This window comes from Felis catus, chromosome B3 (genome assembly GCF_018350175.1).
Source record: "Felis catus isolate Fca126 chromosome B3, F.catus_Fca126_mat1.0, whole genome shotgun sequence".
Taxonomy (NCBI): Eukaryota; Metazoa; Chordata; class Mammalia; order Carnivora; family Felidae; genus Felis; species Felis catus.
The window spans coordinates 72,492,222-72,511,656 of record NC_058373.1 but is presented as its reverse complement, the minus strand read 5'-3'; the positions used below and the strand labels follow the sequence as shown (position 1 = coordinate 72,511,656).

Sequence of the window (19,435 nt, the reverse complement as noted above, 5' to 3'; positions counted from 1 at the left end):
AATATGTCTTAAAATGTTGGAAAAATTTAGACTAGAATGGATATAATTAGACTTGTATAAATAACATGTCTCAACTTGAAAATATGAGTTGGTCTAACACGCCCTTGAACCATTCCATTATTAATGGTTGTAGTGTTTCTCTTCTAGGACTATGAATTAAATCTCTAAAAGAGTCTAAACACTTGAAATTATGAGTTATTTTTATAAAAATAACTAAAAGTTAAAAAAAATCAGAAATAGGGTGCCCGGGTGGCTCAGTCAGTTAAACATCTGACTTCAGCTCAGGTCATGATCTCACTGTTCATGAGTTTGAGTCCCACATTGGGTGAACTGATGCCCAGCTTATGATGAGCTCGAGCCCTGCTTTGGGTGATCTCTGCTTCTCTCTTTCTTTCTCTCCTCCCTCTCCTTTCTCTCTCTCTCTGGCCCTCATGGGAGTCTCTCTCTCTCTCTCTCTCTCTCTCTCTCTCTCTCTCTCTCCCTCTCTCTCTCTCTCTCTCTGCCCCTCACTCACTTGCAACCTCTCTCTCTCTCAAAAAAAAACAAGAACAAATAAAAAGATTCCTTTTTCTCAAAAAAAAAAAAAAAAAAGAATCAGGGATAGGAAACACCGAGAGTAAGGAAGAGGCAGAAATCATGCAGGTGACCATGGCACGAGCTTCTTCTCACTAAGACGCCATTACCAAAAGACTATGTATTGTCTGGTTCTATTCATATGACATTCCTTTAAGATAAAAATATCAAAGAACAAACAAGGTGTGCAAAAAGTTATGGATGAGAGTCAGTGTGATTAGAAAGTTACAGAACAAGGGATTTGGCTGGAGCAATGAAGTCGTTCTGTATCATGATTGTATAATGCTCAGATGAATCTATATCACATGTTAAATTTCAATATTCATAGATATGACTCTAAATAAAAGTGGTCCACTTTCTATAGATTTTCCTTAATAAAAATCTAAAACACTGAGAAAATAAAATAATTGATGTGGTTTCTACTTTTCAACTGGCCCCTTAATACGTATATTATTTCCTCAGTTTAGAAAAGACAGCAGCAACCATGCCAACTGTAAGGGGCAAAATAATGGTAAATAAATAAATAAATAAATAAATAAATAAATAAATAAATATCAGGTGAAAATGGAGAGAAAGAAAAACAAAATAGAAATAAAAACCTTGAAGGTATGATTAAGTTAAGGATCCTCACATGGAGAGAGAATCCTGGGCCCAATGGAGTCACATGCATACTTTTAAGAGGAAGTGGAGGGAGGTTTGCAGACAGGGGAAATCAATGAAACCATGGAAGCAGAGGTTAGAGCGATGTGGTCACAAGCCAAAAAATGCAGACAGCAGCCAAAGCAAGAAGACGCAAAGAATAGTTTCTCCCTAGAGCCTCTAGAGGGGGTACAGCCTTGCTGGCATCATGATATCAGCCCCATGAAATTAATTCAACTTCTGCCCTTCAGAACAACAGAAGAAAGAATTTCTGTGATAAAGCCTGTGATAAACTGTCCAGAGACAGTGGCAACAAATCTGCCAACCATGATGAAGCTTTAAAGCCTGAATGTGTCTGGATCTAAGCTATGAACTGACTCTGCATACTCTGGCTAGTGTTTTTTCTTCCATTGGATATGTTCTCACTTAAGTTTGAGAAAGCAGTTGAGCTAATAGTGACTGCACCTTCTCTCTCTTCTAATTCGGTTTAAGAAGGAAGAAAACAGTAAAATATAAGCTGTGCTTCCCTCTGACTCCTTATCAGGCTTGGAGGAAATGGAACAATCAAGAGTTTCCTTCCTTCTACTGCACAGGAGCCAACGGTATAACCAAATAATCAAATAATAAAAGCTGATTGAGGCGTTGGGCTACAATACCAACCTTTCTTATTCAAATATTTTAAACCTAATTTAACCTAATGACTTTCCCTACAACAACAAACCACTTAGCTTATAACTGACCACCATAACTCAGCCAAGAGGGATCATTCTCATCATACCAAACCACCAATTGTATCCATCTTTAGGAAGAATATGAGATGTCTTGAAAATTAGCCTGCCATTGAGCCGGGGTGGGAGAATTAGGAAAATAATTATTTATGCAAATTCTTTCCTTATATTGATTCTATCTTCAACACTAAAAGAATTCCCTTTTTTTAATTTTTTTTAATGTTTATTTATTTTTGATATAATACAAGGTGGGGGGGGGTAAGAGTAGAGAAAATAGCCTGCCTTTGACCAGGGGTGGAAGAATAAGGAAAATAATTATTTATGCAAATTCTTTCTTTACAATGATTCAATCTTCAACACTGAAAGAATTACCTTTATAAAAAAAACCTGCACAAGGATTGTTTAATTCAGTCAAAACATGGAGATGAGACAGGGAAATTTGTAGCTGGCTATCTCTATAATAAACGTTAATCTAAATGTCTTCTGCAATCCACTAGGAAGACTTAAGTAAGGTGCATTTATATAAATGTATATGAAAACTTTTCCCACATATCCCAGGAAAAAGGATTCCAATCATAAGGAACAATAAAAATTAAATGTCTAGGAAGAAGTTTTTTTTTCCTTAAAACAATTGAGCTTTATTGAAAAATATATAGATCAACAGAAGAAAATACTATGTTCTTCAATAATCAAATATAGGCTGTTAAGTGTTTATTCTTCACACATCAACTTATACATTTAATTTACTCACACGCTTAAATAAAAATTCTAAATATATAGCAGAATTCACCTTTCCTTTCTTTAATAAACATCTACTGATGATCAACTATGTAAACAAGTTTGTGCTATATAATAATGATTGAAAGATACAACTTTCCCTTCTAAATTATATGAGTGTAGATGTAGAAAACGTACTAACACAATTTTGAAAAGAGTCTAATTCTCAGTCATATTCTTGAATAAATCACCTCTACTTTTAATTTCCCTCAAATACACATAAAATACATACCATCACTAGACTCTCAAGGAAATCACAGGTCACATTATCTCAAAAAGAAAATAATCAGGGGTTCCTGGGTGGCTCAGTTGGTTAAGCGTCTGACTTCGGCTCAGGTCATGATCTCACAATTAGTGGGCTCGAGCCCTACATCGGGCTCTGTGCTGACAGCTCAGAGCCTGGAGCCTGCTTTGGATTCTGTGTCTCCCTCTCTCTCTGCTCCTCCCCCACTTATGTTCTGTCTCTCTCTCAAAAATAAATAAACATTAAAAAAAATTTTAAGAAAATCAGAACACATAGAAAGAGGACTGCCAAATTTTGCAAAAAATAGAAGAAAATTAAAAATATAGTGACATCTGAAAATCTCTCACTGAGCTATTTAAAAGCAGGTGTTAAGAGGACAAGACTCAATTCAGGATATAACATTGAGTGAAAAAAATCAGAATCCAAGTTATATTAGAATTTAAGAAGAGAGCAAAACAAACACTAATAATAAATTAGCTGGGTACACAATTATCAATTTCAAACTTTGGTTATTACATATTTTCTATATTTAACACGCACTGTTTTATAACAAGTCAAAAATAACATCTGCAGTATTGGAAAGACAAGAGTTGAAAACTAATCTATGATAGGAATGTGATAATTTACCAAGGAGTTGTTTGTATGACAGGAGTCTGAACAGCAAATGTAAAGTCAGCTTTAAAACCTGAATTTCAAAATAAAACATTACTAACTCCTTTCAAAAATCCAATAAGCAGCAATAATTCAACAAAATGTTCTAACCCTGTCTGGGTCCTCTCAATCCCAATAGTCTTATGTTACATTTTTACGTCTAACACATTAGCTTTCAGAATGCTGGTCTATATATCTTACCATGTCTTAAGTTATGAGAAATTTTAATTTCAGATTATCTTCTGTGTTAATAATCAGATATTGAATCAGTTAAAACTTCACATGAAAATGTTATTCTTTTCCATTGAAGCTCTTATCTTTATCTTAAATTTCTATTTCAAAGCCTACGGATCTTTGTTTTCCCATGTGGCAGCAAGTTCCAAAATCAGAGATTCTAAACATTTTAAGAACTAACATCCTTCCAATATGCTTTATGCAATGTGCACATACACACTTTCATTTTGAAATAATTTATTGTCAAGGTTTACCGCCACCAGCTTTGAGCCTGCAAAGCCCCAGATGGTCCCAAGCACGCTGTGCAAATGCGGCTGCACAAGGAAGGCTTCCTGCTGGAGGAGGCTGGGCTGGGAGCCCAGCTGCAGTTTGGGGACAGGCTGCAGAGCAGCAGGGAGCACTGTGCCTGCACCGCACACAGATAGGTGGCTGAGTCTTCCTGCTGGGAGGCCCTGATGTGCAGGCTGCTGTGCCGGTCCTTAGTGTTCACCGTGCAGTTCAACCTCCCATCCTGCTTCATCCCTGAAGCGATGTAAAACAGCCGGGTGAGGCTGCCGTCCCCGGGGTTCTGTCGGAACCACTGCACGTTGTTCACCGAGCTGGAAAAATTGCACCTCAGGGTAGAGCTGGCTCCCTCCTGGAGGCTCAGGGCTGCAGGTGTCTGCTCCACGTCTATCCCTCTCACCCCTGCTTGGAAAGACAAAACCAAACACAAAAGAAGTCACTGCAGAGCCACTGAGGCAGTTTTCAAACCCATAGAGTATTCCCGGGAACACCCGCTGAGGGTGTAGACCCTGCAGGAGCTCTGTGCAGCTCCCCCTCCACTGAGGGCTGTGAACCTCCCCCGCCCCCGTCTGGGACGCCCCCACTCACAGCAAACCTGCAGCCACAGAAGCCCCAGCAGGGCTCCCCGCTGTCTCTTCATGACTCCTTGTCTGGTCGCTGACGTGCCTTTACCCCTACTCTGAAGAGTGTAGAGTCTTGGGTCCAGAGAAGTTGTGTTGTCAACAGTCACCACGTCCCTCCAGAATCACTGAGCACCAATCACACCTGAACCCTGTCAGTCCCGGGACTGAGACTCCACCCACAGCGGCCCAGGGAGACTGCAGAGTAATCTGTCCAAAACTGTGCTTGCCAACGGTGCAGGGAGGTAGGGACGATATTTCCAATATGTGCAGTTATAAGGAATTTTTTCCTTAAAACATTTGATGTAAGAAATTTGTAGGTTAGTAACTGAGAAAGGGTGAATGATATTTCTGGTAGAGTCAGTGTCTCAGTGAGTTACACAACCTTGAAGAATGACTCCATTCCCCAAACTGTATAGTTGGACAGACAATGTGAAAATTCAGTGGTATAAAAATACTGATAAAGAAAAACTATCTGATAGCATGCATTGTGTATTGTAGGAGTAAATACAATTTCTTGAGATCAGGAGAGTTCTAGAGACCAAGACAGACGAAATAGAAAATTATTCCAACCAGAATTCAGTTGGTAGAAAATATGGATGTCTGCATAATGTCCACTCTGATGTAATTTCCACCTATCTACCTCTCCTATGCAACTTGTGGACACCTGTTTCACCCACACAGCTGATTCTGGCCAGGCCACATGTCGCTGGTCAAAGTAAATACTGTCATCTCCCTTCCCTTCTGTTTTTGTTCCTTATTTTTATCTCTTTTCTTCTTCTATTCATTCTTGTTCACTTCACTGTCAGGTGAGATATATGAAAAGGTAGGATATTTAGGCATATTGAAATAGTTTTCTTTGTCAGTGGGTGTGGGGAATTTTATTCATAACAATTAAAAAATTGAAGACAAGTAATGGGATGTTTTCTGTTGAGTTTCCATGATTTCGATGCCCAAAAATATTCCTATCCTGGTACCTGTGCTCCAAGAATTATCTTCATAATGCATTTACGGAGATATGGACTCCAGATCTGAAGTGTATATGCAATGGCAGAACTAAAAACCTGAAATGAACTTTATACAAACACTGTTCCCCTCCTCCCCCCCCCCCCCCCACCTTTGCTATCTATAATTTGACTGGCTCACAGGATATCTGTTCTCCCTATAACTGTTCAACCCTTGTACCATCAGAAAGTCTTTGTTTCTTGTAAAACCTAGAGTGCCCCCTGGTGGACCGAAACCGTCATCCAAGATCACTTTATAACAAAGCAACTCAGCAGACACAGATCCCCAGCCCCGTTCATCCCATGCTTCCTGATGAAGGAAATACAGATGGTCAGAAAAGAAGAGAACTGCATGAAAGACTACTTTTATGAAATTTCATGGAAATTAATATCAGCAAATAATTTGGTAAATTTCAATTCCTGCTAATTATTTGATTTATTTACGTTAGTTCAAAATAAATCCATAAATATTTATGGATTTTAGTTTCAATGGGGCAATTTACTATATCTTAAGAATATATAAAAGCACATACAATGCAGGAAACAACAGATATTGGTGAGGATGCAGAGAAAGGGGAACCCTTTTGCACTATTGGTAGGAATGCAAACTGGTCCAGCCACTCTGGAAAACAGTATGGAGGTTCCTCAAAAATTTTTAAATAGAAATACCCTATGACTGAGCAGTTGTTCTACTAGGTACTTATCCAAAGGAAGCAAAAATGCTGATTCAAAGGGGCACATGCACCCCAATGTTTATGGCAGCACTATCAAAAGTAGCCAAATTCTGGAAAGAGCCCCAATGTCCATTGGCTGATGAATGGATAAAGAAGATGTGGTATATATGTATATACACAATGGAATATTACTCAGTGATCAAAAAGAATGAAATCTTGCCATTTGCAACAACATGGATGGAACTAGAGTGTATTATGCTAAGCAAAATAAGTCAGTCAGAGAAAGACAAATACCCTATGATTTCACTTGTTTGTGGAATTTAAGAAAGAAAACAGATGAACACAGGGGAAGGGAAGGAAAAATAACATAAAAACAGAGAGGGGGCAAACCATAAAAGACTCTTAAATACAGAGAACAAGCTGAGGGTTGCTGGAGAGGTTTGGGTGGAGGGAATGGGCTAAGTGGGTGATGGGCATTAGGGAGGACATTTGTTGGGATGAGCACTGGGTGTTATATGTAAGTGATGAATCACTAAATTCTACTTCTGAAACCAGTATTCTACTATATGTTAACTAACTTGAATTTAAGTCAAAAAAAAAGATATAAAAGTGTAATGGAATATCATTCTGCCATAAAAAAAACAATGAAATCTTACCATTTGCCACAACATAGATGGAGCTAGAGAGGGCTAGCTAAGGGGTACAGGTCAGTCAGAGAAAGACAAATACCATATGCTTTCATTCACATGGAATTTAAGAAACGAATGAAATAAGCAAAGGGAAAAATTAAGACAGAAGGAGAAATAAGTCAATAAATAGACTCCTAATTAAAGAGAACAAACTTGTGGTTACCTAAAAGGAGAGAGCTGAGGGAGGGGTTAACAAGGTCAAGGGGATTGAGTGCTCTTGTCCTTGTGAGCACCTAGAAACTGTAGGTAAGTCTTGAATCACTATACTGTACACCAGAAGTTAACAAAACACTTTATGTTAACTACCTGGAATTTAAAAGATAGGAATTAATTATTTAATTTTAAAAGAATAAATAAAAGTAGATAACATACTAGTTTACAGTCCACAGGGAAGACAAAAATATACATAACTATCCGTAATAGAGTCAAAGAGTAAAACCCTGTGATCACAGGGAGGAAGAAAGTATGTGATCACTAAAAAGTATGTGATCACAGAGGAGGAAGAAATGCTTCAACTTTGGGTGGTTGGACAAAGTCTTCTAAAGAAAGGGATCATTCTCTCCTTTCCCCCTTTTGGTGACAAGAATAGAGAGACTATGAATAAACATTTCTGATGGCTTTTAAGACTTTTTATTACTTCTAACAATAGGAGGAATTGGTGAATATATGAATTATTAAGAGTAATAACACATTATATTTAGAGTAAAATTTTTTGACTATCGCTACCTATTCTGAAACTTCATCTTTGTTACCCTAAATCTTTCTTCATCTTGTACACTTTGGAGTTGATGTTTCTAGGTGTTTTACCAGATTTCAATCACCAGGACGTATGTAGTTAATTTATTTATATTTTATTATAATACAAAGACACATTTTAGGTGTACCTTTCTGTAGCTTGCTTTATAAACTCACTACTAAATCTTGTAGATCTTATTACACAAACACATATACATCCTTCTGTTCCGTTAGATTCCATATTGGGCATATACTTCCATTTATGCATCCATTTTGCTATTGATTACTAGTTAAAATGAATTTTTTTAATCTATGAAATACTACGCTAAATGAACCTTTTTAAGCATTCCTCACATGAGCACAAGTTTTTCTAGGAGGAACAGAGACTAGGAAGAATGGAGGAAAATCCATGAAGCTAGTAGGTGAAAATTACTTCCGGCAGAAGAAAGTTGTGTTATTGTGTTGCATGGTTTTCTTTTGCTATTAGTTTTTCTTAAGGTGCATTGCACCTGTCGTTTATCAGCTCATTCGATAAGCTCTTTCTGAAATTACTGTCCTGATATGTAGATACTGTACAGTTTGCTCTAGCCATGCACTGGGTTTTTCTAAATATAGGAAATCAGCAAAAGAAAAAGGACACCCAAGGAGAAGCAGCAGTAGATACAAGGAAAGCATGTTATAGAATAAAATTAGACATAAAAAATGTACACACACACTCACACAAGTTAAGTATACTTGTCATTAGAACAGGGAAAAAAATTCTACAAGCGCAACAGAAGATAGTCTAGCAAAGAAAAGAAAGAAACAAAAGCATATGGAGCACAACCAAAATATTAGAAATGAGTCCAAATATATCAGTAATCAGACCATAGATAAAAAGAAATTATTGGACTGAGTCAAAATTAAAACTCTTTCTCCATGTTGCTTAAGAGACAAACCTAAAAGGAAACAACAGAGAAAGGCGAGCGGACAGGAGGGCATTTTCCTGCTGCTCCCTGTGCAAAGACTAAAGCCCCCTCCTCACTCACTAAACCCACTGCACCCAATAGAGATATCCCAAGGGATGTCATTCTGCCAAAGATGCAGCCCAAGAGTCTAAGAGAACACCTAGCGAGCAAACTAACAACTCCAGAAAGGTAAGATCTAAGAAAGAAAAGACAGACCTTAAAAACATTAAGGGGTGCCTGGGTGGCTCAGTCGGTTAAGCCTCCAACTTTGGTTCGGGTCATGATTTCGCAGTCCGTGAGTTCGAGCCCCGCATGGGTTCTGTGGTGACAGCTCAGAGCCTGGAGCCTGCTTCGGATTCTGTGTCTCCCTCTCTCTGTGCTCCTCAACCCCACTCGCACTCTCTCCCTCTCCCTCCCTCTCTCTCTCTCAAAAAAAAATAAACATTAAAAATTTGAAAAAAAACATTAATATTAAAATAGAAATGAGAACAGAACAAGAAGAAAATCAGGAGAGATGAAATACCAAAAAGAAATTGAGATTTATAGAAAAGGAGGAAAGTAAAATTAAGGAAATTCCATATCCTGATAGAGCACAGGATGAAAAAGTCAAGTGTGAATAATAGCTTTTACATTTTCATCAGTGGTTCCTCCAATCTCCATTCTTTCACAGTTGGGAATGCTTTATGGACTATTGAAAAATGCACATTTCAAATTCCTCTTAAACCACTTTAAGAGAAGTTGAGACATCATCAAAATTGTGTATAATCGTTCTCTGCACAAGAAATCAAGGGCAAATTTGAATCAAGGGAGGCTTCAACTGTCTTTTTTATGCACCTCATATTTATTTACTAGAAGGGTCAATTTCAGTATCCTATTAAGTGAAATGTACCAGAAAAAGCAATCTTGGAGTCAGACCTACATATATAAAATATCTTAAACATGTTAACAGTTGATCTTTCATATACAAGCTGTAGTGCATTCCTAAATAAAAGTGTTCCCTCATACCCAAGGAATTCAGTATGGGGGTATAATTAACTATAAAAGATTCCCAATAAATAAACTAATTTACAGCTCAAGGAACTAAAACAGAATAAAGGAAGCCCACAGTCTGCAGAAGGAAATAACAAAGACTACAGCAGAAAAAAGCAAAACAACAGAAAAAGTCACAAACTAAGAGTTATTTTTCTGAAGAGAAAATATAGAAGAAAAGTGATTTTGGCAATGATATGACACCAAAATCACAGGGAACAAAAGCAAAAATCAACGGCCGGGGGCGGGGGGGGGGGGGGGGTGGGCAGGCACCTGGGTGGCTCAGTTGGTTGGGCATCTGACTTCTGCTCAGGTCATGACCTTATGGCTTGTGAGTTCGAGCCTGGTGTCAGGCTCTGTGCTGACTGCTCACAGCCTGGAAGCTGCTTCTGATTCTTTTTCTCCCTCTCACTCTGCCCCTCTCCCACTTTTACTCTGTCTCTCTCTCTCTCTCTCAAAAATAAATACACATTAAAAAAATAATAATAACAAGGGGGACTACATCAAACTGAAAAACTCAGCACAGCAAGGGCAACAATCAACAACATCAAAAGTCATCCTAAGGAATGGGAGAAAATATTTGCAAACCACATATATGAAAAGGAGTTAATATCTAAACAATATAGGAAACTCCTACAATAAACATTTTTTAGAAAAACTAATAAGCCAAAACAGAATGGACTAAGGACTAGAATAGACATTTCTTTAAAGAAGACATTCAAATGGACAACAAGTATGTGAAAAAATACTCAATGTCACTAGTCAGCAGGAAAACGTAAATCAAAACCCCAGTGAAATATCATCTGACACAGTCATGCAATTAGGTGAACAGGACCATACTATTAAGTATTTCAGTATTTAAAATATTGGTACTGGCCACTACTTAAAAGTGGCAGAAAAAAAGCACATAGTTGGGGCGCCTGGGTGGCGCAGTCGGTTAAGCGTCCGACTTCAGCCAGGTCACGATCTCACGGTCCGTGAGTTCGAGCCCCGCATCGGGCTCTGGGCTGATGGCTCAGAGCCTGGAGCCTGTTTCCGATTCTGTGTCTCCCTCTCTCTCTGCCCCTCCCCCGTTCATGCTCTGTCTCTCTCTGTCCCAAAAATAAATAAACGTTGGAAAAAAAAAAAAAAAGCACATAGTTGAAACATGTGTAATTCTCTAGTTCCTTTTTGATGATAACTGTCAATGTATTTGCCACTACATTTATAATAAATTCCTTGATATCATTCCGGCTTTATACATTTAAAAAATTGATGGCTATTATCCAAAACACAAAATACAGGTGTTGTCGAGGATGATAAGAGATTGGAGCATTTGCACACTGTTGGTGGGAATGCAAAATGGTATAAGCATGGAAAACAGGATACAGGTTCTTTAAAAAGTTAAAAATAGCACTACCATATGATCCAGTAATCCCACTTCTGAGTATTTATCACAAAGAAATTGAAAGGATCTCAAAGAGAAATTAGGCACTCCTATGTTCACGGCAGCACTGTTCACAATAAGCAAGACATGGAAACAACTTGAATGCACAACAACAGATAAATGGGTAAAGAAAATGTGGCATATACGTAAAATGGAGTACTGTTCAGCCTTAAAAAGGGGGAGGGGATTCTGCAATATGCAACAACATGGATGAATTTTTTTTTTTGAGAGAGACAATGAGTGAGATCACACTAGCAGGGGAGAGGGAAAGAGAATATTAAGGAGGACCCACACCCAGCATGGAGCCTGACTCGGCCTGATCTCACAACCCCATGACCCTGAGATCATGTTCTGAGATGAAATCAAGAGGGGAATGCTGAACCAACTGAGCCATTCAGGTGCCCCATCATGAATGAATCTTGAGGACATTAAGCTGACTGAGATAAGCCAGTCACAGTAAGACAAATAATGTATGATTCCATTTAAATGTGGTATAGTCAAGTTCATAGAATTAAAGAGTGAACAAAGAAGACATTGCCATGGGCTCTGGGGAAGGGGTAATGGGAAGTTGCTAATCAATGAGCAAGATGAAAGAATACAGATTTGGTGTACAACATTGTATCCATAACCAACAATCATGTTTTGTACACTTAAAATTTTAAGAAGCTATATCTTATGTTAAGTGTTCTTTACACAATACAAATAATTTTTTTTTAATTCGACACCACAGGCTTCATCCTTTAGAATGGCCAAAATCCGAAACACTAACAACACCAATGCAGGTATCAAAAACATAGAAATCACCCAGGTAAATCCAATGAATTTCACCAAAGTAGTAATTGGTAAAGGTTTATTGTTGAAGTTTTGCTTATGATTTCCAGAGGCACAGCCAAAAATGATGCAGGTCTAGTTAGTCTTGCAAAATAAACTAAACTAAGCTTTATTTGTATAACTAAACTGGTTTTGTCTGCCCTGAGAATTCTCAAGGCTGGTCTGTTTGTTTTTTATTGTAACACCCACAAGGGGCAACAGGAAATCTGTTCCATGGCTGATGGGAATTCAGCCACGTTGAAACACAAGTGTAGAAGTTATATACATAACTGCACAAACTCCTACCGTATGATCTAACAATTACAGTCATTAGTGTTTATCCAAATGACTGGAAAACTTCTATCAGCACAAAACTTGCATGCAAATTGTTTTTTAATTTTATTTTTAGGTAATCTCTAAGTACAACATGGCATTCAAACTTACAATCCCAAGATCAAGAGTAGCATACTCTACTGACTGAGCCACCCAGCACCCCTGCTCAACCCCGTTTACCAAATGTCTGAGAAAAACTCTTAGTATATACCCTTTTGAATTATTTAAAATATATTTTAACATCCATTGATATTTATAGAGATTTGAAAAAAAATTGACATTTTAAACCAATCAAATAAAAAATTAAACCAAGAATATATAGCTAATATACAAGGAAGTGATTTAATATTCTGATCATATATCATTCAGAAAATTTACAGATAAGGAGAAAATAATTAAAGAATAGGGGTTTTTGGCAAATTCTGTCAGTATATTTGCAAGAAAGACAGAGATTGCTTTTTCTATTATTCTTTTCACTACTTCTCTTCCTCCCATACCTTCTCCCAAACCCATTATTTTTCCTCCTCTGTGAGAGGAATTAGAGAAATCTATAGGATGTCCCTGCCAGTGTCACCTATCCATCTGTATTATTATAAAAGGTCAGTCCAAGAGAATTTTCTCTTACTGTAATTCTTGGGCACTGAAAACCTCTCACTCGAGTTCTTACGGTCCAAAGCCAGCTGATCTACCTAACAGCCAGGACAGGAGTCATTTCCTCAATCATGTGTCTGTCCCCTCCCTTCATTTTGAATATCAGCCTGTGTCTACCATCTGTTTTACTAGAAAAGAAACCAGGACAAAGATCCTTTGTCTCTCTTTTCATTCCTCACTTACATATGTTCCCCTCCTTTCTTCCCTCCCCTTCTTTCTCTATTCAAACCTGGTTTTGGGCTGCAGCTCTCCCATCACCTCTCCTACCCATCCTCTGTCAGGAAGACATGGGATGGACACCACCTTCTCGGGCACACACTGGCTCTCTCAGTGTGTCATTGGACACAGCAATACCCACCAGGGGGGCCTCAGCAGGTTGTGGGGCTGGACTTTCACTGCAGGGTGAGCAAGACACCACTTCAATGTTATGTGGTTTCACCTTGAAATTACTTAGGTCCTGACTGAGGAACTAGTAGAATTTCTCATTGCACTAATGAACAGCTGGGTTTGGGGAATGTTCTTTCTGGTTCCCATGCTCTAGCCATTTGTATGACTTGTGTATCAAGCAGTCACTGAGGGGCAAACCATCATACACTGTGCTGGAACCAGAGAGGATCAGTCAGAGACGCTCAGCATCCCAGGCCCTGTTCTGCTCAGAGTTTGCGCTCAGCTCCCCCTGCAGACTCTGTCACTGTGTCCATCAGGGCACAGTAGTACACAGCCGAATCTGACACTTGCACTGAGGATTTCTCCAAGTGGAAGGTTTTGGATTTGCTTTGTAGGGTGGCTTCAAAACCTTTGTGACTTCCCTTCTCCTTGTCCCTCAAGGCTTTCAGGAGGAGCTGTGGACCTTCTCCAGGATACTGGACATACCAGAAAAGAGTGGGGGACACTGCTGTTGAATAAGTACAGTTTATAGTCAGGGGCTCCCCTTCGAAGAGGGTCACTGGGCCTTCCATCTGGGTCACTGAGTCTCCATGGGTTCGTCCTGGGGAAAAAGAAAAGAGACCTGTGTTATCTTGGGCATAAATCTCCTGGATAAAATTATAGTTATAGGTTTTGCTGTCACAATAGATGAAACAATCCAAATAGTAAGAGGCATTTTACTTACCAAGCATCAAGAGTACCACAGTCACGAAGCCTGGAGAAGAGTTCATCTCTAGAGTGTCACCTAGCTAATGTGCTTCATTCGTAGCAGGAAGAAGCATTGGAGAGACAGAGCAATGATCAGTGGAAGCCCACATTTCTCAGGAAAGGTGTTTGTGTTAGGAAGCTGCACCCCCTGCTGGACGGGGACTGAAAAAGGGTGCATGGTGGCCACAGTCCTCCCAGAGTCAGCAAGATGTCTTTGTCCCTGACTATGAGGCGCGTGGCAGTCTTCAGGTGGCACTTGGAAATCTGAACAGCAGCAATCCTGACCTCCCAGGTCTACTTTCTTCTTAGGACACTACCTGATGTGGAAGTTCTTTAACAGAACATCCCAGCGCGTTTCTGTAGCTGAGAGGATAACAGTCTCTAAAGCATTTAATACAGTACTTTATGTTTTCACGTATCCACTGTGAGCCAGCCTATAATCCACTGACTGCCAGAAAACAGTTGGGTTTGAATACAGAGAAAGTAGTAAGAAGTCAAATCATTACTGAGTGATTCTGTGTTTTTCGGCACTGTACCCCAATATTTAGAACACTTACTGTCCTTTTCTAAGCACTCACTAAAAATTTCTTAAACAGAAATAATGAACAAATGGCCTTTAATTGAAATACAGTGTTTCTTGGTCCTAAAATAATACCAGTTGTAAGGAATACTGTCTTCTTAATAAAAGCTTTTCAGAAGAAAAGTCACACTATTTTATAGTCAAATATTTTGGTCAAGTATTCTTCATTTTCAAAATCATTAAAAAGTTAAAAAGTGTGAATTCTAGACAGAAGAAATGTCATAAATGAAGTTGTCGAATTCCTATCGAATGATCTGAGATTCTTATCTCATTCTCTCACTGCTTTGTTGAGTCTTACATGTATAAGGTGACTATTATGTGAATTAGGCAACAATTACTAATCCTATACTATTAAGTTTTAGCCTCAAAGATGCTATACATTAGCATTTATCACATTTTCTTGATAACCATTAGTCAACTATTTTTCTCCAAAAGGTAAGGAATGAGGATTATCAGGATAAAGTTCTGGAGAGGGACACATCTTCTCTAAAGCCCTGGAAACATTTATCTCTAGACACATAGACGGAAGCTTAGCTCAGGCTGTTCCCTGAAGGCCACTCTCCACGGATTCACATCAAGGAGCTTCATGAGTCCAGAGACAACATGGTACTGGTTTCCCAGATGCAGAGGGAAGTAAGAAATTCAGTCCTGGATCCTTTTTGTGTTCACACGTCCCTTCGCTTTTCCTCCACCTTCCGAATCACACTGTCCGAACCTGCCTCAAAACTCTGCTAGAAGGAAGTTGGGACAAACAGCATTAAACCTCTATTCAGATACACAGGGAGATTGCCAGATAGGTTGGGATGATGCTGGTTTCAAAATAAGCAGTATACCACATGGATTCAGAAAGTCATCATCCATAAGTTTTTACAAAGCATAATTTTAGGCCAGCGAAAACCTACAGGGGAAATATTTTGCATCTGGGGTCACACAAGAAGACTTGCACAACATGGAGGGAAGATACATAGTAAATTTGCATCTTTATGGCTTTATTAATGTATAATTTTCATAAAAATAAACTGTACAAATTTAAAGAAAACAATTCTATAGGATTTGACATACGTGTGTATTTGTGAAGCCATGACCACAATGGAGGTAATGAACATATGCGTCACCTCAAAATTTGCCTCATGTCTCTGTAATCCTTCTTTCAACCCTCTCCCTCCTGCATTCCAGGCAACACTTCTGTCATGAATCAGTTGGCATATTTCATAATACTGTATGAGTGGAATCACATGTACTCCTTTGGCTGCTTCTCAGCACAATTATTTTAATATTCTTCCACATAATTATTTTGAGATCCTTCCATGGTTATAACTGTCAGGAGGTTTTTGCTTTTTGTTGCTGTGTAGTATCCCATCATAGGCCTATGAAACAGTTTGTCTATTCACCTGCTGCCTTCAGATTAGCTCCAGGGAAGCTGTTACAAATAAAGCTGCTATGAACCTTTGTGTATATGATTTTTTAATGTTTTCTTTTAATTTACTTTTAGAGAGAGTGAGAGAATGAAAACACAGTGGTGTGGAGCATAAAGAGGCAGAGAGAGAGAATCCCAAGCAGGCTCCACACTCAGCATGCTGAGCCCAGCACAGGGCTCCATATCACAACTGATAATGACCTGAGCGGAAATCAAGAGTCAGACACTCAACCGGCTGAGCCACCCAGGTGCCCTGTGTATATGATTTCTTACTGACATATGTTTTCATTTCTCTTGGGTCAATAACAGGGAGTAGAATAGCTGGATTATATGGTAGGTGTATATTTGGCTTTGTTAAACCAATTTTTTCTAGTAGCTTCTTTGTAGATTCCCTTGCATTTTATGCTCAGATGATTATTCTAATAAAGATAAATTCACTTCTTCCTTTCCAAACTGTATGGCTTTTGCTTCTTCCATGTTCCTTATTAAATTGGCTAGAACTTCTAGTTCAATATTAAATACAAGTGGTGAGAGCCAAACTTCTTCCCCTACTTCTGAAACTAAAGAGAAAGCATTTAGGTTTTCACCATCAAGTCTGACATTTGATGTAGGTTTTTTGTAGAGCCCCTTTTTTAGGTTGAGAAAATTCCCTTTACTTTCTAATTTGCTGTGGGGTTTAATCAGGAATTGATACAGATTTTATAAAAATGCTTTATCTGTACCTGTTGAGATTACCCTCATAAATTGGTTATCTGCTACTTGTCAATCATCTTGGATATATTATTGATAAATTGTCACAACAAATATTAAAGAAGATATCATTCTCCTGTTTTACAAACAATGAAACGAGGCTCAAAAGGACCAAAGTTTGGGGCGCCTGGGTGGCGCAGTCGGTTAAGCGTCCGACTTCAGCCAGGTCACGATCTCGCGGTCCGTGAGTTCGAGCCCTGCGTTGGGCTCTGGGCTGATGGCTCAGAGCCTGGAGCCTGTTTTCGATTCTGTGTCTCCCTCTCTCTCTGCCCCTCCCCCATTCATGCTCTGTCTCTCTCTGTCGCAAAAATAAATAAACGTTGAAAAAAAATTAAAAAAAAAAGTACCAAAGTTCATGGCTGAGCTAACAGTTTTGAACACAGTGCTCGATGACAGCAAAAACCTGTTCCCTGTTTTTGCCACTATAGATCGCTGTCACAGAAAATTTCAGAGAAACACGAGAGGGTGGCAAAATGACTTCTTCCTACGCCTTTCAAATATTTTAAGACATTCTTTAACAGGTTCTTTATTGATGCAAGTGGAACTGATAAAGAAGAACTAAATGATTGCATATTTGGCTCTTTTACCAAAAAAGGAAAGAAAACCTGTTATAATAGATACCCAATCTGCTATTCAGGAGCTGACCCCTGTGTAGGGGCCTCACCACTCCATTCAGAGCAATTATTAGACATGTGATTGAAGCAGTGCATGGTAGCAAAGGTTTTGTGACCCACCAATATACGAGAGCATCCTTCATGACTAGTGATCACTCTCTTTCTCTGTTCCTTGAAACTTGCTTATGATAACACAGTCTAGAGTGTAGTTGTTCCAATTAACCAGTACACATGTTTCTCAAAAATGTTAAAATAAAATCACCTTATGATCCAGCAATCCCACTTCTGGTATATATTCAAAAATTCGAAGAATTTGGCTATAAACCCAAAATACTGAGCTGCTTATAAATTCACGTTTCCACCAAAAGGCGCAAGCAATCCCAAAGAACATCCACAGATGCATATGGATAAACAATATGTGGCACGTACAGACACCGGTACATTACTCAACCTTAAAAAGGAAAAAAAAAATCTGACACAGGCTGCAAGGTGGATGAACCCTGAGGACATTATGTCTAACGAAATATCACAAAATGACCAATACTGCATAATTCCACTTCTATGAGGTATCTGAGCTAGTCAAACCCATGGAAAGAGAAAGCAGAACGGTAGTTCCCAAGGACTGGAAGGATAGGGTAATGGAGAGCTATTGTTTAATGAATACAAACATTCAATTCGTCACAATGAAAATTCTGGAATTGTGGAAACGAATGGTGGTGCTGGTTGAACAATAGTGAAAATGTATTTAGTACCATAGAATTGTACACTTACAAATGGTTAAAACGGTAAAAAATCTATGTTACAATGGTAAAATTCTTTAATGAAAAAAAATGTAAGAGGTTCTTGTTAAGATTTCTACTCTACACATCCGTCATCCATTACCACTCAAATCTGAAGGCACTGGGGAAATAAGTTTAGAGGTGGAAGGAGGAAAATGGAGAGAATGAGGACTTTGGATTGTGAAACACTGATCAAACAAGCAAGGCTCAGAAGTGTGCAAACTGAGCCACGTGTCGGCAAAAAAAAATGCTAGTGAAGGAGTGTTGAAGTGAAAGGCAGGAACCCAACAAGGAGGATAATTCACAGTCTGCCACTTCACAGGGTCCCCCAAAAGCCACTAACTACTGACCTTGTGGATAAGACTGTTGGGAAGCAGGCAAACCTCCAGAATGCAAATTGAGGACATTGATGCTAGCAGTGTTAATAAGATGGGATGAACAACAGTACAGACACATGTCACAGAGTAGGCACCTTGGAAGTGCACGTAAGTACAGTTGACTCACAGTAAACAAACCTAATTAAACGAATTAATTCAATGGTACAAAACATCATAATATAAAGCAAAAAAGGAAAACCACAGAGACATTTCACAGCCTTCCTTATTCTAAACAATGCCTGAAACACAATATATACTCAGTACGTACTTACTGAACAAAATTGATATGAAAATCCAATACCTCATACACATTTTAGCTGATTTTTGAGTCGCATGTTTACAAATTTCTTTAGCCAGTTCTTCTAGCTGAATGTAATTACAAAATGGCAAATTGTTTATCGTGACTATTTTAGTGATCAATAAACACTTGCAACACAAATTTTCAGGGGTAAGGATGTTTTTGATGCACAATAATTCTTACCTAGAGAGTTATTTTCTCAGAGTCAGGTTTTCCCTCTAACCCTACACCTGAGTTGCCACAACCTTAGCCACTTCCTGTGTGGGTCAGCAATTTGCTTTGGACCCTACAGCAGGTGGATGTATCAATAACAGCCCTGGGGTTTGGGTACCTCCCTCCAACACTCCTCTTACTGTAGACACCGTCAGTGCAGAGAAATACACTGGGGAGTCCTCCAGCTATGAAGCTGAGATGACAAGATATGGGATTTCCTGTCT

The 19,435-nt window shown here is 38.8% G+C and overlaps 2 gene segments (V, D, J or C); both read right to left on the bottom strand.

The window, feature by feature from the left end:
* Nucleotides 1-3,348: 3,348 nt before the first annotated feature.
* On the bottom strand, nt 3,349-4,951 carry LOC105260658. The segment is given in 2 exon segments: nt 3,349-4,533; nt 4,720-4,951. Coding segments are annotated over 2 exon segments (489 nt in total).
* An 8,751-nt stretch (nt 4,952-13,702) lies between these two features.
* LOC101082160 lies at nt 13,703-14,206 on the bottom strand. The segment is given in 2 exon segments: nt 13,703-14,037; nt 14,161-14,206. Coding segments are annotated over 2 exon segments (381 nt in total).
* Nucleotides 14,207-19,435: the final 5,229 nt, after the last annotated feature.